Below are 27,184 nucleotides of genomic sequence, written 5' to 3' on the forward strand. Positions count from 1 at the left end.
TCCTTACCAACACTTGTCATTTTCTGTTTTTGTTTGTTTTTATTTCCTTACTAGCCATCCTAGTGGGTGTGGAGTGGTATCTCATTGTTGTTTTGATTTGTATTTCTCTAATGACAAATGATGTTGAGCATCTTTTCATGTACTTGTTGGTCATTTGGATTATCTCCTTTGGAGAAATGTCTGTTGAGATCCTTTGCCCATTGCAAAAATTGGATTCTTTGTCTTTTGTTGTTGTTTTTGTTGTCAGAGCTCTTTACACATTCTAGATACAAGTCCCTTATCAGATATTGGATTTGCAAAAATTTTCTCCATTCTGTGGGTTCTTTTCACTTCCTTCAGGGTGTCCTTTGAAGCACAAAAGTTTAATGATTTTGATGAAGTCCAATTTATCTATTTGGCCCTGTTTTGTAAGAAATACTTGGTAAGTTGGATTCCAGCCTTCTAATCATCCACTTGTGATTGCTGCTGTGCTGCCACTTCCCCCAGAAACCATTTGGAAAAATCCTAATGTTTTGTGAAGATCCCTGTTTTCTGAAGTGGAGGCAAGAAGCTCTAGAAAGCAGCAAAGATAGATTCCCTACCAGTAGTGGTTTTGTTTTGATTCACCTTTTCGGCTCCTGAAGTTCCTTCACTTCGAGCAGTTTGGTGGAGAGGAGGATGCAGTAGAAAGTGGACAAGAAGATCATGGTCTCTGGGTCCTGCAGATTTTGTGTCAAAAGAGAGGTTTAAATTGGTTAAAATAAAAGGTCAAAACTTTGCCTTGAGTCATAGGTGGTGCCATTTAAAATCAGAGAGGCCATGGGAGTGAAGTAATTGTGTGTTTCTGGGAAGAAAGGTTTAGGGACCCTGAAATCTGGAGAGTCATTTGGGTTCAGGTCTCGCCTTTTGTATGAGAAAATATGTGTTTAGGTTGGGGGTTGAAGATAGGGAACTGTATTCATTCATAGTCATTCATTCACATGTTAGTGAAATGTAGTAAAATCTGCATGCCATCTATCTTTACCAAGACATGGAAGGTTTTATTTTAGAGGTGGAAAGGGGATGCAAGCCTTCGTGGAACAGTCTGCCTTTGGGGAAGCAGTACAAACCCAGACGGGTTTCTGGATCAGGGTGTACACAAAGAATGTGGAAAAGTTAGGTGGATCGTGTTTGCTAGATCTGTGTCTTTACTTAGGACTGGAACTTTGCTGCAGAAAGGGGGAAGAAAAAGCTGTGTTGTTCCTTTCTTCTTGTACTAACATACCTATACTGTTAGTCCTAGAGTTCAGCCCTAAGGCATTTTGCTGACCAGCTTGGGGACCTGGCCACTGCACATCTTATGGTATGAGAGGAGGTGGGTTCCATGTTCCAAATGACACCCTTATGTTGGAATGCAAACTGTTAATCCTTGGGAGACTAAGCATATATCTCATTGCCACCTTGATTTCAGGGCATATACTCTTAACCCTAGTCCAGGAAGTCCAATTTAGATTTAGATGTAGAAGTGGGGATGAGTTCCTATGAGCTTAGTGTGAGAGATCAGGAAAGATTTTGTTAAGGAAATGGAACTTGAGGGGGAACGTGACTGAACAGTAGGATTTCAGCCAAGGGAGGGAAGTATTACAGATTGCGTGGCCTGTATGAACAAAGGCTTGAGAGCTGGGATCTGGAGGGGGAGCATATTCAAAGCTATGAATTGGTCATTTGGGCTGGACTGTAGGGTACCTGCAAGAGGGAACACTGTAGATGTGGTGGAGCTGAGCCTGGGGCCAACTGGAGAGGGCCTGGAGTGCTAGGAGAAAAGTTTTTATTGAGTTCAGTGGTCAGTGCTGAGCCCCTGAAAGTGTTAGAGCAAGGACTGACAAACTAACGCCATGCTTTACCCTGCAAGAATGATCTGCTAGCATATCATGGCTAGATTAGAATTGGGGCTTCTTATGTGACAGGCATGGTGCTGGTAATGATAGCTCTAGGGTAGGGTACTTTTTGCACTATTAACTTTCTTAATATTCCTCATAAAGTAGATACTCCTATTTTATATCATATTTATTTATTTATTTATTTGGACTTTGTTGGGTCTTTGTTGCTGCGCGCGGGCTTTCTCTAGTTGCGGCGAGCAGGGGCTACTCTTCATTGTGGTGCACGGGCTTCTCACTGCGGCCGCTTCTCTTGTTGTGGAGCACGGGCCCTAGAGCTCGCGGGATTCAGTTCTAGCAGTGCGTGGGCTCAGTAGTTGTGGCTCGTGGGCTCTAGAGTGCAGGCTCAGTAGTTGTGGCGCGCAGGCTTAGTTGCTCCGTCGCATGTGGGATCTTCCTGGACAAGGGATCGAACCCGTGTCCCCTGCATTGGCAGGCGGATTCTTAACCACTGCGCCACCAGGGAAGTCCCACATCATTTTATAAATGAGGAAACAGGCACAGAGAAGTTAAAATTTCCCCAGAGTTATACAGTAAATAAGTGGTAGAACTGGGATTCAGCCTGGGCATATTGGCTCTAGAACACCTGTTCTTAACTGCTGGGCCCATAAGATGGTAATACTTACCATCACTTCAGTGAAAGCTGATTGGTACAAAGGTGACATAGGGAATTATTTTTAACAGTGTGTTTAATCTTTGCATTTTAGTGCATCTGAGGCAGTGCGCTAGAACTATGACTATACAGTCAGCCGCTTTTTATAGCTAAATGTTAGTCCATTTAGCTATTTTTTCCATTCCTTTCCTATAACTTAATCCTTTCTCTCTTTTTAAAAAAACTCTTTAACCTGAAGGCTTTAAATGAAGATTTTAAATGAAATTTGTCAATCCTTCAAAATTACAGGCCGGTATTAAATTCCTAGAAACATTTGGGCCTTATTCAGTTTAAAGTTACATGTTAATAATACCTTTTATATGTGTACTGTTAAATTTTCTCTCTTTTCAAGCAGTTTGCTATTACTGGTGAATGATTCTTTGGGAGAATTTGTACGTAGCTACACACATATGATTAAGAAAACAAACCAAAAATTCAAAGCTTTGAACTTTTGGGCAAATGACACAGTTTATAGAATGACTATGCATACAGGTTAAGTCTTTAAAAAGATAATTACCTTCATCTTTTAGTCTCCACTTTTGCAACTCTCCTTATTATTCCTAATTTCGCACTTGATTGTCAGCAATTCTGGCCACTGAGCTGATGAGTTAAATTTCTTCCACTGTTCTCCCCCTTCTGGAATACTGATGTATTCATAACAGGCTGTAAGGTATTTCACTAGAGGGAGCACAGTTAAAGAGGGGCCTTGCCTGCCATACCCCTTATGCAGAAGAGAGCCCTGGCTCTGTCTCCAGAAGAAAGAAGGAAAGAGAGAGGTGTGGTCAGAGGAGGGAGAGAGGATATGAACAAAGGCACAGCCAATTTTAGGAGGAGATAAAGCAACCCAAGGCAACACATTCCTAATTTAGTGGTTCCAAGTTTCTTTTTACTCAAATGACTGCAATCCTTTGGGGTTGATAATGGAGAATCTCTGTAATCAACCCTGTAATTTGCACACATTAAATATACTGTAGTTGCTGGTTTTCAAGTTTATTAAAATGTTGTATTGGGACTGGTTGTTCTTTCCAAATAAAAAGGCTGGTTGTGTGGGGTCTTGCATCTTAGGCAAGTTTTGGACAGTTTCAGCCATTGTACATGAAACCGAATTTAAAGATTTTGTTATGGTTGTTGCTGTTGTTTTGTTTTGTTTTGCATTTAGTGATGCCTTTGGCCTTTGAACAAAGCATTTTACAAGTGAATCTGCTGTGCAAAGAATCCTTTTTGTAAAGAGAGACCTTGTTACCCTGGCACCTACTGGGAACATCCCTAAATTTGGATGGTGAAGTAAGGCCACCTTTTAAATACATCCCTGGAAGGGATGAAATACTCAGAACTTGGCAGCGTTTCACTTCTGACGGCCTAGTTCTTAAGCCACATACAGTCTAATAGGTGGTGACAGCTTTTTCCATAAGAGCATTTTGATTAAAATTAAATTAAAAAATTTCCCCTACTTCTCATTCTTCTCACGTCCTCAGTGAAATTACTATGTTGTGTTTACTCTGGTGCCTAGCAGAGTGCCTGGTATGTGGTAGGCAAGCAGGAACGGTTTGATAAATTGAATCCTCATTACTCAAACCTTACAAAACATATCATTTATCTGTACAGACAGATGCTGAAGATCTTCAGAACTATAGGACATCATCAGAAGTACACCAGTAGGAGAACTGATTGATAGCATACAAGGAATGCTATTACATGAAAATAATTATAGTAAATGAATGTAAATTGTACTGTTCATGTTTTAAAATATTTTTTGGGTGCAGAGGAGGGGTATTTAGGTTAAGAAGTCATCAGGTTCTTTGTTATAAAACCAAGTGTTTGAGTTTCTGTTGTACTCTTGTTTATAGAGAGTGCCCTTTGTATAAGAACACTTTTTAAATGTTGCCCAGATTTGAGTATCAGACAACTGTACTTTCTCAGCTAGCAGTTTTGGCTTCTGTTGGTGACTCATTCAAACGGTTGAGAAACCCAAACCAACTATGGGTATCAGAAACTGCATGTTCTGGAAGGGGTTAGGACTTTCTCATGGGTGAAGAGAATGTAGTAAAACGCATTGGCTGCAGCAGAAGAGAATTGGTAGGGAGATGGCCAGGAATTGCCTGTCATTCTCTTGGTGCTCACATCTTCTTCAACTTGGTAATACATTTCTTAGAGGAGAATAGATCTGAATTGCTCTGTGTGATATAACATACTTGTTTATAGTGTTTGTTTTGTGTTATTTTGTACTTTCCATGGATCTTTTTATGCAATCCTCAGAAACCTGGCTTTATCTCTGTTTTACAGATTAGGAAACTGAGGTCCAAGTAAATTAGGTAACTTGCTTACATTACACAGTTTGTAAGTGAAAGACCCAGTATATGAACCCAGAAAAAATTCATAGGGACTGGCTCCAGAGCCCTCCCTCATTTTCCTTATCTGTAAATAGTAATACAACTCCTACCCTACACAATTGAGAATATTAATAGAGATAATGCAAAAAGGTACCTATAGCAATGCTTGGCACCTAGTAGGTGCCCAATAATTGATAGCTGCTATTAGTAACAATTTCTCTTAATAACTATCATAATACTAAGAGGATATTTAGTATTTTTTATTCTAAGCCCTGTTGTGTTTTCTTTATTAACCCAATCAAAAAATGGGGGGGGGGGAAGGTATGAAACAAGAATAAGGACAGAAGTTGGAAGTATAAATTGCCATATTGACCCCCATTGGCTTGAAGTCATATTAGTGAATCTTGAAGTATTTTCACATGTAAAAAGGGGGAAATCAAGCAGTGTCTTGAGGAAGTAGGACTGTACTTCATGTTTGCCATTCTTCCCCTTATTTTCATTCTCACCCTCTACTCTCAGGGATCAGAAGGGCTGTACTCAATAGGCAAGCTGTCTTTTGTACCTATATAGCTGGGTGGCCCTAAGCTTTTCTTTTTAATGGCGGCTCCAAATGCCATAAAATTCAAATTTTTGTTTCCCTTAAATGTAGAATTAGAAAATTCAAAACAATTCATAAATTGTGTACTTTAATCTCGGAATACCACAAAGTTAGGTGTTTTTATGTATTTCTGTAATTCTACAGATTTTTCAGTGATTTGGATGAATGAAAAATTGAAGGTCTGCATTGGTGACATCCAAGATTGAGGGCCTTGGTTAAGAGTTAGGAACCTTATTACTAAGGGAATAATGTTTTACCTATGCATTTTTTTTTCTCATTGATGCTCTTATGTAGGAAGTTAAAGCTTTAGAAATATGGTTTTTAATCCTACCAATCATTTCTACCATTTTTGTTTATTCTGTTTTTTCTGCTTCTTAGATAAGGACAGGAAGCATCCATAGTTTTGGGGAACTTTTGTTTGCATGCAATCCAGGAAAAAATGTATGCACTTATTTCTAAACATTTAAAAAATAAATTCATATATATGTGTGTATATATATTTTATTTTAAATTTTTTTCACTAAAGGCTTTAAATTTTGAACCCAAAACAAGCACTTTCTACAGGAGCCCTGCAATGAGTTTTGGTTGCAATAACATTTCCTTATTTTTACTTTTCTTTTTAAACATTTTTATGTTTCTGAGAGTTGGATTTTGTTTCTTTAGCAGAGAAGTTGGCCACCTCTATGACGCCAGATGTTCTAGATAAAAAACCTGAATAAGCCCGCTTTTTCCCCACCTAAAGAAAGCACCTCTAGGCAAGCAGCTATGACACACGTGCCTCAGGAGTGCTGATATTACTGCTGTGTGAAACATGATGATTAAAATCATTGTTTCATGTCTCAGGCTGCAGATTTTCACATCAGTTTGAAGGAAGAGTAATGATAAGAAGACTTAATCGAAAGTGCTTGATGTGGTCTGCTACTGTTTCAAATATTTCAGGTGCTTTAGTTCATTAAGTAGCCCTGTATTTTATCATCTTTACCCATCACTTGAGCAAAAGCTTTGCGCGCAGTCTGTGTATTGGGGAGGGGTGCTAAGTTTTGTGGGCCAATGCTTAATTTAGTGAACAATATCTAACAGAAAACAGTATTTTCTAGGAATGCTGTACCTACACCTAAACCTTAGGTTCCCTCCCTGCCCAGGCAAAGACAATCATAAAGAGGGAGACCAACGGCTTGAATTAAAACTATACTAGATTTGGGGGGGGGGGTGCGGGGCGAATGAATCACTTCCAGGAGCATTGGAAAGGGAAATAAAGAAATTTGGGGTAGTGTCTCCAAAACAGGTAAATGGATTCGCCTCGGTCTCTCTCTCCTCCACTCCATTTTACACTGATTTCATGGTCTCCTCTTTGCTGGACGAGCTCAAATACCCCGGGAGCACGCTGTGACCTCCTGTGGTGGGCTTAGGGCCGACACCTGGGACTGCACCTGGGCCGCATTTCCTCGCCTGCCAGTGGTTTCCTCCACGCCAGGCTTCCGCTCGGCGGCGGTTTCCCATTCATGCTTTTGACAGCCGCGCGGCCGCCCGCGAGCGGAGATCCAAGTGCTCCCTGAACCGGCCCCTGCGCCCCAGGTCGTACCCCGGGCGGGAAGGCCCTACGGCGACGCCGCCCGCTGGTGCTCCGGGGCCAGCCGGCCGGCTTCTCCATAGGTGGCTGCGTTTCCGACTTCGCCCTGGCTCCACTCCGGGGGCTTGACGCGCAAACTTCGCCGGAGCGAGCTGAGAGGGTGGGACCGGCGAGGGGGAGGAGGCGGCGGGAGGCGCCTCCGCTTAAGGGAGCCGGCCGAGCGCCGCCGCTCGGACGGACGCGCGGACGGAAGGGAGGAGCGGGGCCGCCGGGCCCGGCCCGGGGATGCGAGCGGCCTCAGGGTGGGCAGCCCGAGGGCCGGGGGTGCGTCTTGGGCCTCCCCGGCGCGGGGCTGGGGCGGAGGCAGCTCGGGGCGCCGGCCTCCGCGCCGGCTCTCCGCGGCGGAGGCAGGCTGGGGACCCTGCGCCGCGGTGGCGGGTCGCCGGCGCTTGTCCCCTCCCCCGAGGGGCGCCGGAGTCGAAAGCGAAAGCGAGCCCGCGCAGCGGACTTTGCGCCTGGGGCGGGGGGTGGCCCGGGAGGAGACGAGCTGGGGGGCTGGGCGGCTGGGGGCGCTGTCAGCGCGCCCCACCCGGCCCACGGGCCGCGCACGCCGCCGGAACTCCCCGGCGCCTCCTTAAAAGCGGCCCCCGCGCGACTCTTTCCCCCCTTTTTTTTGTTACATTGTAGGAGCGGAAAGAATGTCGGAGCGGGCCGCGGATGACGTCAGGGGGGAGCCGCGCCGAGCGGCGGCGGCGGCGGGCGGAGCAGCGGCCGCGGCTGCCCGGCAGCAGCAGCAGCAGCAACAGCAGGCTCCGCAGCCCCAGCGGCAGCCGCCGCCGCCGCCGCGGCGCCTACGGCCGGAGGACGGCGGCCCCGGGGCCGCCTCCACCTCGGCCGCCACCGCAATGGCGACCGTCGGGGAGCGCCGGCCCCTGCCCAGTCCCGAAGCGATGCTGGGACAGTCGTGGAATCTGTGGGTCGAGGCTTCCAAACTTCCTGGGAAAGACGGTGAGTGTCCACGCCTTCCTCTTCCCCCCCGCTCCGCCCCCCCCACCCCCGCTCCCCCGTCGTCTGACCCTTCTCCCTTCCCCCGTCCCGTGACCCGCCCCCTCGGGGGTCAGAGATGCTATCGCTCGGTTGGGGAACGCGGAGGTGCCCGCACCTACTCCGTGCGTGCGTGAGCGTGCGTCACACTCCCGGCCACTGACCTGCCTCTCCCCTCCTCCTGTGTGTGTGTATCTCCTAGGGACGGAATTGGACGAAAGTTTCAAGGAGTTTGGGAAAAACCGCGAAGTCATGGGGCTCTGTCGCGAAGGTGAGTCCAGCCCCCTGAAGGAGTTTGTGCAAGGCTAGGGGAAGTGTCCCGGCCGGCTAACCAAGGCCGGAGCTCGAGCCCACCTGACCCGCTCCGCCCCCGCACGCGAGGATGCTGTCTGAGGAAGAAGGGGGAGGACTGCGCGTTTGGAAAAACCCGTTTCCGGGGGCTTCCTGTAACGGGGAGCGTCAGGAACCCTTCAGTGGAGGCCTGGCTGGGTGCAGTTTGAGCGGCGCTCGGTGATAAGCGCTGGGGAGCAGCAGTGATTTTAACCCAGATCCCTTCAGATCTGACCCCCTTATGGAAAAACAAGAGGAGTGGAGGAATTCTCAGCTTCCGAAAGCTTTTCCACGAATGTTTTAGGGGGCTCTGAAAAGGAAACCTTGCCACCTGAAGTTTATTGCCGGCAATCAAAATGAATTTTGAACTTTAAAAAAGGTGACACTTTACCTGTGCAGCCTATTTCTATGGGATTTAAGTTACAGAGTTTCATCAAAAGGATCATCACAACTGAGGAGCTCTTGGTTGGACTTTTTTTTTCCTTTTTCTTTCTTTTTTTTTTTTTTTTTTGAGCTGCCAAAATCAGTGAGGCGGTGGGGGTGAAGAATTTTATATGGTGAAACAAGCCTTTAGTGCTCTTAGCTAGTGAAATCGGAGTCTAATTATTGGTCAGTTTTTAATAAAACTGGTAGAAAGGTACTCTAGGGAAATAACTGTAGTTAAAAGTGTGCCTCCAAATGAAAGGTCAGGTATCTAGGAACTGTCAGACTTTTACTTCAGATTTTCTTTTTCTGTGAATAGTCACCTTTGCTGTCTAATGCCCCTGCCAGGCCCGGGCAGACTGTGGTCAGAAAGGACTTCTGAAGCCCAGTCAATTTTAGGTTCAGTTCAAGCGATTCCTTCAGTAGCAGTATGGACAAGGACTTGAGTGAGCTTTGGTATCCAAAATACTGAGTTTATATTCCCAGTGCAATTTTATTTCTCAGTGTGACCATGTATTTTGGTATAGTTATTGTCAGGGGCCCAAGAATAGGTACAGCTTTGGCAAGTGGAATATTTTAAAGTCCAGAGTTGGCCCATTGTTATTCTGTCTCCACAGTTACTTCTTGTTTTTAGTGCCTGTGTTGCCTCCATGTTCAGTGTTTTGGTTTTTTTGAACTGGCCATTTGTTGGCCTCTTGGCACTAGGAGGAAGAGTAATACCAGTGGCAGCTCTCTGAGAGCTTCCAATTGGAACAGATTAGAGAGCAAATTAGTTGATTTTGAGAACGAGAATTGCTGTTTGAGGCCGAAGGAAAGAGAGGGAAAGCACAGGACTTGCTGGCGATGTTGCAATAGGAAAAATCAGTTGTTAGTCCGGTTTTAGTTTTGAATTGGCAGCCCGCCTGGGCTTAAAAAATTAAAATCACTAGGTGGTAACTCATAGGAAGCAGTTGGAGTAGAGCTTTAGAGGACCTGACCCGCTCCTGTTCTTAGTTTCTTTCTCTGGGTGTGGATGCATTTCCCATAAAGGGTTTCTAAATCTGTGTGAATACAGGGTGCTAATTATTGGTAATTCCCCTATAGAGGATGAGTAAGTGTATTAGTGTTTCACTGGGCAACTTGGTCTGGATTGAGACCCAACCAAATTTAGTTGCCTGGACCCACTTTTTGCTGTATTTATTATTTTCAGTTGGGACATAGTCATGAGTGGATTTTACCAAGAAGATCTAGGACCTCTTAATTACTTTATTCAGGCACAAAGGGATCATAGATTATTTGGTTGTGTGTGCTTCTGACCTATCAAATTATTAGTGACTGTTAGAGGTGCCATTTTTTTGTAAGCTGCTCTAACCATTCAGAGGATGCTGAAGCAGCCAGGATGGCTGAAACTCTGCCTGTTTTGAGTAGAGACTGAGGTTTTTAACTCAGTCAATTCTTGATTTATTTGTGACTTTGTGGATTTTCTGGGACAGTTTAAAAATCCAAACATAAGGATGTTCAGCACCTAACACAGTGGGCCTTTGTTTTTCTAACAAATAGTTCATGTCAGGCTGTTTAAGAAAGAAAGATACATTTTTAAATTGTCAGAAATTATTAGACAGTTATCCTTTGTCTTTGGTTGAGATTATCTCCTAGCAAGAAAACGTGTTTTGGAATTAAATTTATACTAATTCCTCTTGTCAACAAAGTTAAATTGGAAAGAGATATTTAGATAAATTGATAATATGAATGAAGCACTCAGTCAGAAACTCCTCATCTTGGAGGATATTTAGGAATATTGGCCAGACGTTTCGAATTCTCCAGTTCACGATTGTGCATCTAAGAGTTGGAAACCTGGGTATAAGATTAAGTTGCTTAATGTTGCATTTCACCTTTCAGAATCTAGCGTTCCCCTTTGTAAAAGGAGATGGTAATACCTGCTTCTCATGGTGGTTATAAGGGTTGACATTAAATTAGATGATGGAAAATGACTTTACACATACTAATTCCTTTCAACCCTTTTAAATGCTGGTAATCTTAGACCTGATCTCCTAATTTGGTATTTGTCTAGGTCAGAGGTTTTTAACCTGGGGCTTGAATGGGCTTCAGGGGGTCATAGTTCCCCTGAAATTGTATGCAAAATAGTATGTATGTCCACTTTCAGGGCAAGTGTTCCCAGCTTCTCTTGGATTCTCAAGGATTCTTCACATATCTCTACCCCCAAAATTCAAAACTGCTAAGCTAGGATCTCTGCCTTTTTTTCTTTTTGCTCCTGTAGCTTATTTTGGCCAGTTTCCTCATGTGAGACTGCCCGAGGGTTAATGCTGTGGGAGAGGTCGGAACTATAGATTTAGATGGAAGTGAGATTATTTGTGGTTTAGCTAATATGTCATCCCCCTGTTTTCCTATTAGCTCAAGTAGGTAAATGTTAGGATAAAATTTCAGTTATCTTTCAGAGGTCAGCCTATTTTTTATCTGCATCCTCACATTTTTATTGCCTTGATTGTTTTATTCTGTAATTTGTAATATTATTTGATGGCACATTTGGTTTTAGTGGAAAAAGGTTGATAATACATTTTTAACTTTTTCAAAGACTAAACTCAGAAGAAAATTACCTTTTTTTAAAGGTGATTTTTGAAATTGTAGATTTAACAAAGTAATGTTTAGATGAAATTAATTGGTATGAGTAACTGACTAAGGTTTCCATATTAGTACCTGAAAACGTAGGGAGCCTTAAAAAATAAAAACATTAAATGCCTTAACTTCACAGCAAGTTGAAACAAAATGTAAAGTGTTATTGTGGGAGTCAACAGTGGAAATATGACGTTTTCTTTGGGAAGTCATTCCTAACTTCTCTTGTGCCCACTTCTTATACAACATCAAAGTACCCAGTACTTTATTAGAGTGCAAGCTCCCAGAGGACAGGCTTCTTATTGACCAAGATATATTGAGCTCCTGCACATTGTTTGTGTTCAGTGAATATTTGCCCCCAAAATGAATGAACTGGGCTACTAGGAAGACTGAAGAGTTCAAATGACCAATTTTCCATTGTGTTGTGACTCAAAAAAAAGGTACCTGTTCTGTGGGGAGATGCACTTTCTGGCCCCAGGGGAGGCCAGGGACTGTCTTTCAGCATTTCCTGTGTCTCTGTCCTGAGTTTAGCACTCCATTTACACTTTCCAGAAAGAGTGCAGACAGGACACCACCTCTCTTATCTCTGATACTTAGGCAAGGGAGTAGGATGGCAACCTAGAGGATATCCACACTTGATGACAGGTGACCTCCCTGTCAAAATAACAGGGACATAGTTGAGCCTAGGGCAAGATGGAAGAGAGGTTGGTTGGCATCTACAGGCAGCTAGGTTAAAAAAAAAAAAAAAAAAAAAAGAGACAGACTAGGAAGATGGGTAGCCTCAGTCAACACAGACTGAGTCAACATAACAATACCACCTTTTTCTTTCCTAGGGAAAAAAAATTGTTCATAGTGAGTTAACTGAAAACAAATTAGGTATTGGTGCCGAAGACTATTAAAGTAACTACGTTATAGACATAAAACTTTCTCTCTGAAGTAAAGAGCACTTCTGTTTTTCTCTAGGGTTTCTCTTATGTTTTTCCCCCCAACTTTTCCTTTGGACAATTTGAAATGTACAAAAGTAGAGACAGTATTTTAATGAGCCTCCTTATATCTTTCCTACAGCTTAAACAGCTAATGAGACCCTGCCCAATCTTGTTTCATCTCTCCTGAACTCCCCACATGTCTCAGACATCATATTTCTTTTGGTTTTCTCTTTTATGCTTGCATGGACTTAAGCTTGTCTCCTGCAAAATGGAGCCTTCCTGTACTCTGCCTCTTCTTTTGAGGCAAGCCCGGCTGCCATTTGTGATCCCCTCCATGAGTGTGTAAGGGTTCTGCAGGTGGCAGGGCTTGCAGTTGGTCGACATCTCAAGTAGAGACCGAAACTAAGCCTCAGACAGGAGTCAGTGCGATCCAAGTTCACTGCATCAGAATCGCATTAATATACATTTAAGGAGCATTCGGATGATGTGGTTGCAGATCACCCACACTTGACACTCCCTGGATGAGTGCTAGGGCTGCAGTAGGCAGTGTCCTTGCTGACAGTTCCTGTTTGTAACTTTCTACCTGTAAAGTCGGCGCTAACCCAGGAGTGAGAGCCCCGGTAGACCTAGAGGGACACTCCTAAGGAAGGATTCTGTCCCCTGAGTGTGGCTCCTTAGCTGTTTTACCGCAAACTGCACTCTAGCTGAGAATGCTTTTTACATTGTTGAATGGTTGAAATAAAAACTTTGGAAAGAAGACGATTAGTTCATGACCTGTGGGAAAATATGTAAAATTCAGCTGTCAGAGTCCATGAGTAAAGTTTCATTGGAACATAGCCACAGCCCTTCATCTACTGACTGTCTGTGGCTGCATTCTCCATGCAGTGAACCGTGGAGCTGAGTTAGGTGCGACTGAGACCATACATCCCACCAAGGCCTAAATTCACCATCTGACTCTACAGAAAAAGTTTGCCATCCCTGTTTTAATGGGTTTCTTGGTTAATGAAGGGCCATTCTTTCTGCAGAATGTGATTCTACTACTCGAACTTTCTGTTTTGAGGGGGAGAATCTTCAAAATATTAAAAACCACTATTAAACCCAAAGTTAATTCAACATTGAAGAAATATGTTGAGCTAGAAGGAGATAGTTGTGAGAGTATAAGGTTTTGTGTAAGAAGGTTCCTATTTTTGTCACTTTTGTCATTCCCTGCCACTTTTCCAGGGCATGTACCTGTTCCTGGGCAATGCAAATACAGAACATCAACAGAGCTGTTACTGTCCCAGCTTCCCAGAGCCTTTGACTGTGAGGATGGGGCTTGGCTTCTGTTAAGCTCCTGTATAGTATGTAAATCCTCAGGAGAAGGAATCTAGAACTTCATGGGATTTTCTTCAAAAGGGTACCTGACACAGATTCTTGAGAATTTCTGCCCTTGAGTTGGATTAGAGAAGCTGAAGCCCTGTTGGAGGCCTTGGAGCTTGACTTACAGAGCAGATTGACCAGGAAACACATCTACATTTTGATTTATAAAGAGGGCATACTGAATCCTTTGATCTCTCATCTTTGATTTTGTGCTTGCTGGGAAGTGTCACACCTGGCACAGTCCATGCTGAATTCTTCAACCCACAAGGCTTCGCAGTAAAGGAAACTATGCACGTTTCCTGTAGTAGCAAGGGGCTTCCAAGCTGAATGTACTCCATTTACAGTTTTGATTGGTTCTTGTGAACTCTGATCTCAGGAGGGAAGCATGGGGAATTTATGCCTCGTTATTGAGTATGACCTGCATGTTATGCGGTCTGATTTTTCCCTTATAACAACATCCTGCTTCCTCCTGTCCACATCTCACGATATTCCTACATGTATGTGGACAGCTCAAGTTCAGTGAGAACTTTTACTCTGTGTCAGCACAGGTTTTACCTTATGTATTCTTCACAGCTGTTGTATGATCTAGGTATTACCATTATCCCCATTTTACAGATGAGGAAACAGGGGCCCAGAGAAGTGAGATTACCTTACCAAGAACACAAAGCATGTAAGAGACCCTGGAACCCATATCTGCCTAACTCCACAGCTCACATGCTTAACCCTCCGCTGTGCTGAGCTCATTCCAGAATGTGCACCTGCTTTTCATGAGCCGAAACAGGTTGCTGTGACCTTTGTTTTCCTTATCTTTGGCTAGAAATACTGACTTAAAAAAAAAAAAATTTTTTTTTTTTAAGTAAAGAGATGAAGAGCCCTTTCTTTGGTGTGCTTTACAGCAGTCTATATGCTGTATTTAGCAGTTCTTTCATAAAATCTTTTTTTTGAGGGGGAGGGGAAGTATGCACAGTTGGCATTAGAAGTAATTGGCTTTTAAAAAAAAGATTTAAATGAAAGCTAAAGTTGCAGCGGATAGCAAACACAATCATCTGGGATTTGTACCATTAAAAAAAAAATCCTTTAAAAAAAAGAAGTGAAATTCCACTGTTTAAATAGCATTTCAGTGCAAGATTGCTTTTAATCACATTGATATTCAAAGTTTATGGCAGTATTTTAATAAATGTGCTCCTCTGATTATTAAAGTATTTTTTCATTGAAGTTCTAAGAAGAAAAAGAAGCCTGTTACTAGACTTAACAGTTGGAGTTACTGTACTTTTGAGAGGAAGGCAGAAGATTACATTTATATTCATCTTGTACAGCAGGGATTATTATAAATGAGCAGAAGAAGGAGAAGAATGATTTTTGCATTTCTGGCATTTATAACATAAAACTAGATGAAGTATTCTTGTTCCTCTTTGTGATAAAGACCCTGCTAACATCAAATACTTTTTCTCTTATATGTAAGCTTATGGCAAGGAGAAAGTAATAGTTCATTATCAATTAGACTCATAATCTTAAAAACAGAAAATATTCCCATCCCAGGTTATACAGATGTTTTCCACAATCCTGAACTCCAGTGAGGCAGTTTAAAAAAAAAAACAAAGAATGCATTTAACCAGTGGTCCCAGGCTTTTATATTTCAAACCAGAAAGTTTCTGAAATAAATTGGGGACCAAACAAAGGGTTGCTAGCGTTTTATAATGTATATAATTAGACATTATAACATATAATTCTTATCATCATAAAAGTGTGAGAGCCATTGTTTTAGAATAAAGGACAATCCTTTAAATTTGAAGGAAGTTTAGGTTTGGGAAGGACTCATTGCATCGTCCTTATTTTTCACATTTCCTTGTGGACTTTTTGGAGATCAGTGTGTATTTTGGTGTTTGATAATCACTGCTTTAAATCAGCTTCCCTAAGTGTCTGTCTTGTAACCCTAGTAGGTGTTATGCAGAAAAACGGGGTTCCATTTTGTAAGTTTGCAAAAGATAACTTTAAATACAGGCAATACTGAGAACTCCAGTTCTGGAGTTAAGCAAACCTGGGTTCAGATCTCAGCTCTAGTAGGTGAGTAACTTGAGAAAGATTTACATAGCTTTGCTAAGCCTCAGTTGACTTACCTGTGCAATGGGGATCGTAGTACAGTAGTACCTCATAGTGACTGGGAGGATGAAATGGTATAATACGGTTTCAGCCTTTTGTGTAATGTCTGGCAGAGTAACTGTTCAATAAACGCTACTTGCTAATTTTATTATTTTTGTCAATCATGAAAATGCAGTGATGCGAGCATGCCTCTGATCAAGTGGTTTGCCAGGACTCTCGGGAGCAGCAGGAAGTGAAATGCCAGTTTTCCTTTTGCAGGCAATTTGTAGGCAGTGAGAGGACACCTCAGTGTGCTCAGGACAACAGAGCATAGCAAATGAACCCAAGCTCCCAGCTTTCATGGGCTCTAGTGAAAATGAGAAGGGGGAGTTGACATTGCTTGTTTCCTCCTTTAGTCAGTCTCTTGACTTGCAGAGGGAAGCCCAGTGTGGGGATTGACTTTCCCCTGCTTGTACAGAGTTGCACTTGCTCCTCTCCTGGAAGCCTGTAGTTTGTGTTTCTTCTTAGAATGTTTTACAAAGCTCTTTTTCTGGGCAAGAACGGTAAATTACAGCCACCAGAATAAAGTCATCCTCACTAAGTTGGGAAATGGGTCAGAAATAACTGAGGCTACTATTTTATGATTTTATGTGTGTGTGGTGGTAGTCACGGGGTTTTCTGCCTGATGAGGGAATTTTAAAAATTGCCTTTTCAATTCTAGGAAATTTCCATTTAAATTTGAAGCAGTTCTCCATTTAAATGACCTTGTTCTCTTTGGAAACTATATAGACAGATATGTTTCAATGGAAAAAAATTGTTATTGAAGTTAATACATATTCATTGTAAAGATTCTGCTAATAATTTCACTAATTTTTTCCATACTAATGGTAGTACGTAGCCATCATTCTCTGAAATCCCACTCTAGGCCAGTTTTGAGTCTTCAGTTACAGGATTTGGACTTAGGGCAATTCATACCTGATCAGGGACACCCATGTAACTACCTTGGGCACTTACTGACAGGCAGGACTCATATTTGCCAGCCTGGTCATTTCACTTTCTGTCAAGGTCCAGACTCTGTCCTTCAGCAGGCCTCAGGATATTTTGTCCAGCCATGATTCCTGCCTTGAGAATCCTCTGGCTGTTTTGCCTTTGTTCATTTGCTTTTATCCCGCAGACGTTTGACAGGCACATTCTCTGTGCCTCTTGTGGGGTTAGAGTCCAAGGGTATAACTGCGAACAAGAAGGCACAGTCCTGTCCGGCAGTTGGTTAGCAAGTGTTGATGGAGTTACCCACTAAGTGCCAGGTTCTCTTGTGGGTGTTGGGATAGAGTGACACAAGTTAGAAAGAGCCCCTGCCCTCTAGTGAAGCGAGACACAATAAATACACAAACATTTTTGAAGGACATTGCGTGCTGTAAAGTCAATAAAGTAGGCTAATGAGTTGGCGGTGGAGGAGGGGGGGGTTCAAGCTAACATGATCAAGGACGGCTTATCTGAGCTTTAACATTTGAACTGAGATGGGAATGGTGAGAAGGAAGTGGCCACTGGATCATGTGGAAGAAGGCGAAAGAGTGTTCCAAGCAGAAGGAAAAAGCAAGTATGCGGCCTCTGAGATGGGCATGGAGCAGAGTAGAGGGAGATGAGGCTAACAAAGGTCAGATAACAGAGGCCAAGGTCAGGAATTTGGGTTTATCCGAAGTGTAATGAGAGCCTACTGGGGGGTACTAGCTTCAGCAGGGGTGGCCTGATCTAACTTGTGATGTGTAAAGACCACTGGTTGTTGGATGGTGGATGGATTGGGGAGAGGGTACAGGGACCAGTCAACTAGGTGAGAGGTGATAGTGGCTAGATCCCGGTGATGGCGCTGGCAAGGCAGAAAGGCTGTCCTCTTAAGGATGTACTTTGGAGGTGGAGTTGGTTTTTTTTTTTTATTGGAGTGTAGTTGCTTTTCATTGCTGTGTCAGTTTCTGCTGTACAGCAAAGTGAATCAGCCATACGTATATATGTCCCCTCTTTTTTGGATTTCCTTCCTATTTAGGTCACCACAGAGCACTAAGTGGAGTTCTCTGTGCTCTACAGTAGGTTCTCATTAGTTACCTATTTTATACATAGTAGTGTATATATGTCAATCCCAGTCTCCCAGTTCATCCCACCCCCCTCCCTTTTCCCCTTGGTATCCATACGTTTGTTCTCTACGTCTGTGTCTCTGTTTCTGCTTTGCAAATAAGATCATCTGTACCATTTTTCTAGATTCCACACATATGCGTTAATATACGATATTTGTTTTTCTCTTTCTGACTTACTTCACTCCGTATGACAGACTCTAGGTCCATCCACCTCTCTGCAAATGACCCAGTTTCGTTCCTTTTTATGGCTAATATTCCATAGTATATATGTACCACATCTTCTTTATCCATTCATCTGTTGATGGACATTTAGGTTGCTTCCGTGTCTTGGCTATTGTAAATAGTGCTGCAGTGAACATTGGGGTGCATGTATCTCTTGGAATTATGGTTTTCTCCGGGTGTATGCGTAGGAGTGGGATTGCTGGGTCATATGGTAGTTCTATTTTTAGTTTTTTAAGGAACATCCATTCTGTTCTCCATAGTGGCTGTATCAATTTACATTCCCACCAGCAGTGCAAGAGGGTTCCCTTTTCTCTACACCCTGGAGTTGATGATTTAGTGAAGAATTGAATGTGGATGAGGGAGAGAAGTAAGGATTGGAATCTGAGGCTTGAGCAGCTGAGTGGTACCATCTAATGAGCTGAGGAACGGTGGAAAATCAGGAGACTCCGGGTCAGGAGCTCTGTTTTTGGCCACACTGTGCATCCTCATGCAGCAGTTGAATATAGAGCCCGGAGCTGGTGGAGCAGCCTGGGGTGGAGCCACTGGGTGAGTCTGTGTCATCACTGTACAGAGGGCATGGAAAGCTGGGGGACAGGTGAGTTCCTCTCAGGTGTGAGTGTCAGTAAAGAAAAGAAGGGAGCCAGTGGCTGAGCCCTCATTAAGGGCGTGCGTGGGTGAGGGGGAATCAGCAGGAGGGGTGAGGAACCACCAGTGAGGGGGGAGGGAAACCAGGTGAGTGTGGTGGTGTAGGATTCCAGAGAAGAAACACGGTAAGTGAGGAGTGATGGCCCGTGTCCCGTGATGCTGTGAAGTAGAGTAAAGCCAAGCCAGGGAATTGATCTCTGGCTGTGGCAGTGTGGAGGTCGTTAGTGACCTTAATCAGGAGAGTCAGGGAGGCAGATGCCTGGTTGGAGGGGAGCTATATGACCAGAGCTGGAGAAGTGGAGAGGGCAAGTGGGGGCAGGTCTTCAGAGGGTTTTGCTTTAAAGAGAATGGAGAAATGAGTTAAAAGCAGGATGGGGGCATAGATAAAGGCAGTAAAGGGAAGGTGTGTTTTGTTTCGTTTCATTTCATGTTATTTATTTTGGATAGTATTAGGGCACATTTGTCTGCCACTGGAAATGATCCAGGAGTGAAAGGTAATTGATCACACGTGAGAAAATGGATAATCACGAGGATAATACCTTGTGACGGGAAAAGGCCGGGGGATCACAGGCCGGGTGGATGGGTCAGTTCTGGGTTGAATCAGAGACTTTTTTCTGTTGTAGTGAGAGGAGGAGCATGTGGATCAGTTGCAGGTAGGGGTGTGGAATTGTGGGAAGATAAGGTAGGGAGTTCTTTCCTGTCATTTCTGTGACGTAAAAGAGAACATAGGAGGTTATCAGTTGAGTGTGGGTAGGAAGAAGAATTTTGTATGTCTTTTTCTTAAAGTATCTAGACAGGGCTGATGGGGAGGTGTTACCCAAGTAAATGTGCAGTTATGTAGCCTTTAGAAGCCTCCCATGGTGCTTAGAAGAAAATCGAAACTTCCTAGCAAGACCTGTGAGGTCTTGGATGGGTGGGAGTGTGAGCCCAAAAAATCAGGGATCTCCACAACTTGAGGGAGAGTAAAGTCAGAGCTCGGAGTGGGGAAGCAGCGGTCAGGCAAGGAAGGCTTCCTGGAGGCGGTGAAGGGGAGAGTTGGAGCTTTTGTTAAGCCACGAAGGAGGAGTTAGCTGGTATGGTATGGGAGCAGCCTCTGCGGTGGGGACATACCTAGGGGGTGGGGGAGCCTGGAACTTGGCTGCAGTCCTGGGAGGTGAGTGCTGGAGCTCTCCATGCACCAGGAGGGAAGTCATCCTGAAAAGAGGTTTGTACTTTGTCCAGAGGGTGGACTCTGAAAGGTTGCCATGGTAGTAGTATGGATGTTGAATTAGCAGTGGCTGACGTAGAAGCTGGAGGCCAGTGGGGCCTGTAGCCTACCTCCTTATGTGAAATCCTCAGGGGTATAGGTAATCATAAGCTGAGGAAGTGAGGTTTCAAAATATAGCTTTAAAATCTAAAGTGGATAGTTCCTCCCTCATAAAACACTTCAGTGGTGTCTGTTTCTTTGTGTTCAGTCATTGATTCAGCGCGTATTAATTGAGCACCTACTTTGAGCTAGGTATTGTTCTAATTTTCAGAAAAACAGCAAACGTTCTAGAGCTGCCCTCACAGAGTTTCTATTTTTGTGGGCGAGAGGCAACAACTTTTAAAAAAGTGAAATATATATACGGTAGTTGGTGATGGGTGGTCTGGAGAAGGATTAAGTTGGAGGGGTACAATTTAAAATAGGGTGAGAAGGAGGTCTCTGAACAAGACTTGCAGGGTATGACGGTGTGAGCCATGTGGATATGGTGGACGAACCTTGGGCAGAAGGAACAGAGAATCCAAAGGCTGTGGCAGGAGAGGGTCCTGGAGGGTTCCAAGAAAAACAGGGGGTCAGGGGGACTGGTAGAGCTTGAGTAGGGGGAGTGTAGCAGCAGAAGTCAGCTGCTGAGGGCTTGGGAGGGAGTTGGGGAGGCAGGTCACTTAAGGGCCTCGTAGCCCATTGAAAATCCAAATCCCTTCAGTGCGACCCACAGGCCCTGCTTGGTCTGGCCTCTGCCAGGCCAGCCAGCATCCCCTTCTGTTTTCCCCTGGGCCTCAGGCATGCGGCCTCCTTGCAGTTGTTCTTGCAGGCTGGGCTCTTCCCCTCTTCTGAACCCTTGCATGGGCTCTTCCCTCTCTCTCTGCCCCCCACGCCTTCCTTAAGTCAGGAGTCACCTTCTTCTTCTTTTTTTTGTTTTTTTAAAATATTTATTTATTTAGCTGCGCCGGGTCTTAGTTGAGGCACGCAGGATCTTCATTGCGGCATGCGGGATCTAGTTCCCTGACCAGGGATCAAACCTGGGCTCCCTGCATTGGGAATGGAGAGTCGTATCCACTGGACCACCAGGGAAGTCCCGGGGGCGTCACCTTCTTGAAGGAGTCCTCCACATCACTATAGGTTCATAGCCCTTTTCAGAAACTATCTGTTAATATCTTGTGTTGATATAAAGCAAGCCATCACCATCACCGCCATCAACATCAGTACTAAGATAGGTCATTACTGTTAGATTTGGGGTATAAATGCTGGGTAGAAGGAATTATCACGGCAAGTTTTTACGTAAGTCTCGGCTAAATTTGCAAATTTGACCTAGAGGGGAAAACCAATATAGAATAGCCACTAATGATATTCTTTGGCCTCTGGTTGATAGTGTTCACTGCAATAACATTTCATTCCCCTGTTGATTATAAAGTTTGATAGGCCATTGTTCATCTTCATTCCCAGTGTTCCAGCACCCTCTTTTTGGTTGACTAACAGTATGCTGTGAAGGGAGAAATGGTTTTGGTTTTAGAATAACTGGTTATGTACGAATAAATGACGCTGTGCCCTAATCCTTCTGTTACATCACTGGGGTTTTCTTTCCCAAGATAAACTCTGTGCTTTTTTCAGTCTCTGAATAGGAAATTTATTTTCTGCCTTCCCTTTATTCCTGTTTCTAGGCCTTTTTCTGTCTCTCTGATGCACCACTGTACTCAGGACAGACTCAGAGTTTACTGTAGACTTTGTGTGCTACACTTTTCTATTCCTCTTATCTCACTTAGCACCATGTCTCATGAGCTTTTCATTGTTAACTGGCAGCTGCAGTGGCTATTTCTCTAAAAGATCTTGTGTTTGGTAGATGTTTTCTTAAAAGCTGGTGGCTGTTGCTGAGAATAATCTGTGTTGTGTGAGTTTATAATCTATCCATGAATCATAACCTTGTCATTGAAGAAAGAGTTATGGCAGGGTAACAAATAAAATAACTTATTTTTTTATAGTCTAAAAACCAAACCATCCAGATAGATTAATAAAGTTGGTAAGCTCTAGTATTCATTAAATGCTGGGTAAAGTTGGGAAGCACTAGTATGCAGCAATTTCTTGTAGAAATGTCACAAAGATTCTTGTTTTTCCTCGCTAGTAATTCTGAAATAAAAAGAGCTCCTTGAAAACAAGAATTTGATAGATGGTGTTCAAGAATTAAGAAAACATGTCAAATCCTGATAGCTGTGTGGTTTGCATACCGATTTTATTTGAATGGCAAAATGCTTTTGAAAAGTGTTTGAGAACTTGAAAAACTCTTGAAAATTCGAATCACTAATTTTTACGATCTCACTCACCAAACCACGTCCTGGTTGATATTAAATAGCTCAGTTGATTGATCTGAACTCATTCTTTTTTTCCCCCGTCTCTGTCTTGCCGGTGGTGCTTCCCCAAAAGGGAAATAGGTTTCAACAACAAAACTTTGCGTCACATATTTTTTTCTCTGCTCCGGTCGTGTTGCGTTACGGTGGTCTTGCCTACGTGTGCCACGGTTGGCACAAGGCAAATGGGAGTTGGCTCGAAGGCCAGGCAGCCTACTCTTCCTGGCCACAGAGCCCCTCACAGCATCCCAGCTGCTCTGCACACAGTGGGCTTACACAGCCTGTTGTCAGTGAAGCGACTGACAAGTAGTGGAGAGATGACCTAGTGGCTCCCTGTTCATCCACAGGAGCTGGGAATTACTGGTTCAGGAGCCTTTGGCAGGAATCTAGAGTTTTGAAATGGTTATGACTAAATTGGTCATAATTTGGGTTTCTTTTTTTTCCTACAGGAAAAATAGGTCTTAATGTATATTTTAATGGCTTTCAAATAGTGCTGATTACTTTGAGAGGTCAGACTTCAGTGCTTGATTTTGGTAAAATTTAGCAGCCCCTGTTCAGAGACAGCTTTTCCTTCCATTTAGAAAGATAACAAGTTTTTATTTTTATCCTCAAATCCCCAGGAAATTTTAAGTGCTGTCAGTTTTATGGAAAGGTAATTAAGGAGCGAGTAGGGAATATGTCTTTTGAGCAGTTGGTTTGGCATCATCACTCAAGTTCTTATTTGCCTGATGAACGTATCTCGTAGTAAGATCCCTCTGTATGCAGCCCTCCACATCTTTCCCTGGAAGGCCTTGGCCAGGATTATGTCTATATGTGGGCACTGTCAAAGGAAGAGAGGAGCCAAAGTGGAAGAAGAGCCACCTGATCTTTTTCAAGCCCACAGTTTAAAATTTGGGGTGGTTCTAACACACCCCTGTCGCTTTAGGATTTTTGTACCAACTCCTAAGGCCCTAGGCAGGGGGCTGCTTCTGTGGAGACATAGTAAGAGCTTGCACGTTCATTTTGTTGAGTCTGGCTATTGAGTGCCGTAAGAGGCGTGGAGAGTGGAGCAGTGCCATTACAAAGAACTGCTAGGAGTTAAAGTGAAACGGGTCTAGAAGAGCTCGGAAATCAATGGAATGTATGGTAGAAGTTTCTACTGCTAATGTTCTTACCATGATTTACTTGTAAGCAGCCCCTGAAAAAGTGGAGGGGAAAACATGAAGCTTAATCACTCAAAATCGTAACTGAGCTCTGACAAAGGTTTGGCGAGTGGTAGCTGTGGATACCCATGTGTGGAATTGGTGCTTATAGGATGTCTGGCTTTTTGACTAGGGTGTCAGGAAGGACGAGTCCCTGAAGACCAGAGAGGGCGCTCGTGGACTTCCTCTTACTGCAGAAAACAAGCCTCCTCCCTGGCCTGTGAGGCCACTGACGGACCCACCCGGTCAGGGTTCCCTCTTCCTTACAGCCTTTTTACCTTCTCTTCAGAAAAAAAGTATATCATTGCCATCTCTTTTTTTTTTTTACTTTGTTTCCAACACTCTTGGCTGTATATCTTCGGTTTAGGTAGTCTCCTTTGTATACCCACACCCTCTTTAAATTGACCCCCTACCCCTCTAAGTCGTATTTCAGGAAAATAATTCACATTAAATCCTGCTTTCTTTTAATGTCTCTCATCTTATGTCATGACATGGGTGATGGTTGTAAATAGTGACTGTGGTAAACCTGTGTCAGAGGGAAGAAAAGCCTTGAATGTAGAAGTGGAAACAGATACATGAAGAACTAATACATGGGCTTTGGAATCAGGGGTTCTTAAACTTGAGCAGTGTACAGTCTTTGCACCCCTTCGTAGATTTATGCAAAATATTGTCTGTATTTGCATAAGTACAGGAGACAATATACATTTCAGCAGATGTTCAAAGGCCTTCATGATCCAATAGTAATAGTGTTCAGCACTACCAGTGAAGGTACCCAAAGTCTTTTTATAAGATCTTAGCAAGTCTCCATTATTATTTTATTTGTAGTTAAAGCAGGTTTTGTGTTCTAGTTCCCGTATTCAAGATACATATTTTAAAAATTTCCTATTGGGTTTCTAAATTTTTTGTTTTGCTTATTAATGCTTTCACAGCAGTATTGTTTTCTATAGTTTTCATTAAAAAACATAGTATTCTGGCTACATTAAAGGTTACGAGTCATAAGCGGGCCAGCCTGAGAAGATGGCCATTTTTTTCATAGTAATACCTTGTGGACCTGTGTCATTTCAGATAGACAGAGATATAAATCCTGCCTGAAGTTTTGTAACTGCACCTGTTTATAACTCAAGGGCAAGTGAGGGACAGACTTGAGGACATGAAGTGGCAGCCTGGGTGATCTTTGTGAAATTCACACCTAATAGTGTTATTATGGCTTAAATGGCGGGCTCTTGCTTAACGGACTTCACTCATTCCCCTTGCCCTTAGGGTGGAGCTGAAACTACTTACTGTGGCTGCTGGATAAGGTTCTGTTTGCCTGAAGCCACCCCAGCCTCTCAGCTCCTTAGCTCCTCCCTGCAGGTTCTGTGCTGTCCCTGGGTGGGGACACTGCCCCCTTTGCCCAGACGCCCTCCCCCTCTCCTGCTTCCTTCTTTCTCCTAACTCTCTTCCCCAACAGAAGGAAAACTGACCTTCATCTCTCAGGTCCAGGCTTCAACATCAGTTCTTCCGGGCAGCCCACCTGGGCCCCTGGGCCCGCTTTATGTCTGCAGTGTGCTTTCTGTGTTAATCCACAGGACATCTCCCCATGTCATTGTGTATAGCTCTGCCTAGGTTTGTTTAAACTATTGCATAGTGTTTTGTATTATGAATATAGTATGGTTGTGTAAACCTGACCTTTCTGGATGGATATTTAGGCTGCTGGCAGTTTTGCTGCTTTTACCAACAGTGCCCCAGTTAAAGTACTTTTATAAGCTTCTTAGTGCTAGTGAAGTTTTTATTTGCTTGTTTTTTTCTTAAATAAACAGACAAATGTAGAGTATATTTAAGTAGATACTGCCAAAGTGCCCTCCGAAAAGGCTTTTCAAGTGTCAGAATCCATCTAGGTGACAGAAAAGTATGTTGATGGCTGGGGGCACAGTTATTTTCTCTGAGAGTTTGCCTCTCCTTAAGGAACTGGCAGGACCCCGCTGTTTTCCCTGTCTTCCTACTCCTCAAGTTTTGGGCTGTCGAAATTGCAGTCGTCTGTCCTGTGGAAATTTAGAGCTCCGTGTTTTGAAAATGCAGTCTGACCTTCAAAGTGTTGTTGTTAAAGGAAGAATCAGTTGTAGGCTTCCAGTTACAATAAGGTTCATCATCTGAGGTTCACAAAGTACCTAAGGTATTCGCTCTTTAATCCACACAAAATCTGGGGTACAATTTTTGCCACATTACCGTTGACTTTCTTCACCTACTCAGCTAAGCCCTGGCCTCCACAGTCTCAAACAAAGGCAAAAGCTGTTTTCCACCTTCCTTGAGAAAGTCCACAATGAGTGAACATCTCATAACAGGATTGGGGGTGGAATACGGAACAGAATGTTAAGTGACTGTAGTCTAAGCTACTCTTTTTTCACAAAAAAAGAGGAACCATAATTTTCCTGTGACTGCGGTAATCTCCCTTGTCCTCCCTCTTGATAAAATGATATTCTTTATTGGGTATTGAAATAAGTCTGTGCAAAGTAGTTGGTTAGATAACCTTTCTGGTGAGGGGGTAATGGTTCCTGCTGAAGGGATAATAAAGTTGATGCCTCACAGGTACCTGTTGGAGGGAGCGGCTAGTTGATTTTTTTTTTTTTTTTTTTGTATCGTATTTGAGATAGAACCCTCAGTTTTCCCAAAGAAAGTTTTTTTTAAAAAGGTAAAATGGTTGAAAAAAAATTTTTCGTTTTAAAAAAATGTTACTGGAAGTTGGGTGGTTCAAAATTCATTCACACATTTAGTGCTTAAAAAGTTACTGATATTCATCCTTATTTTCAGAATCATCAATTGTCCTAACTCCTTTGCAGCTGATGGCCAACACTGCATTCGTATTGAGAGGCCAAAGGCTAATTCCTCCAGGAGCTGGGAAAATCTGAACACCCACCCCTTTATATCCTGTCCTTTCGTATTTGCCTGCCAGCTGGTAGCCTCCCACCTCCCATAGCCTCTTCGCTCCTGCCTACTCGGAGGCTGTGATTGAGTCTGGCTTCTTTGGCGGACCACGTGCCGAGGTGTCTCCCCTTTTGGGAAGAGAGTTCACAGAGAGAAAGAATTGCCTGGTTCTCTGGGTTCCTGGGGCAGGGGATGTTTTTGTTGATGCTTATGGGAACCACACTGAACAATGGATGGAGAAATCAGAGATCAGACAGTCATCCTACTTAAGCACCTCTTTCTAGAGATCAAGATGAGATGGGTTAGCACTGGGAGAGAGATGGCCTGTGTGAGACGCAGAAAGGGAATACTTTTGGATGGGAGCTGAGGGAAGAGAGGGTGAATGAGTATTATGCCCTGGTGACTCAGTTTTTTAAGTACTTCCTCTCTGGGTTTCTGTAATCACATTAAGAGTTTCGCAGGGTGTTAATGCTTGTTGCATAGCATCGAATTTCCTGGGTCACAGTCCCTCCTCCATATCTTCACTGATGACCTTGAGCAAGTTACGTAATACCTCCTGGCCTCAGTTTCCTTGCAAGTGGGCATGGATTAGAGTAGTGTTTCCCCCATAGGGCCGTTTTGAGGGTGCTTTAATGCAGGGTTTCTCAGTCTCAATGTTGCTGACATTTGGGGTCAGATCATTCTTTGTTGTAGGGGAATGTCCTGTGCATT

General features: G+C 43.5%; 1 protein-coding gene across 5 annotated transcripts in view; it reads left to right on the forward strand.

Annotated features, from left to right (window-relative positions):
- The window catches only part of ATXN7 (ataxin 7), a 127,309-nt gene that overhangs the window by 32,642 nt on the left and 67,483 nt on the right, over nucleotides 1-27,184 (forward strand). For 3 of the 5 annotated variants that reach the window (XM_061197099.1, XM_061197104.1, XM_061197103.1), the window contains exons 3-4: nucleotides 7,733-8,053; nucleotides 8,292-8,360. In XM_061197099.1, the coding sequence (XP_061053082.1) occupies nucleotides 7,744-8,053; nucleotides 8,292-8,360 (379 nt within the window). In that variant the 5' untranslated portion in view covers nucleotides 7,733-7,743. Of the gene's footprint in view, nucleotides 1-7,331; nucleotides 7,370-7,732; nucleotides 8,054-8,291; nucleotides 8,361-27,184 lie in introns of those variants that run through there. The other 2 variants (XM_061197102.1, XM_061197101.1) reach the window with 2 other exon arrangements.

This window comes from Eubalaena glacialis, chromosome 7 (assembly GCF_028564815.1).
Source record: "Eubalaena glacialis isolate mEubGla1 chromosome 7, mEubGla1.1.hap2.+ XY, whole genome shotgun sequence".
Lineage (NCBI taxonomy): Eukaryota > Metazoa > Chordata > Mammalia > Artiodactyla > Balaenidae > Eubalaena > Eubalaena glacialis.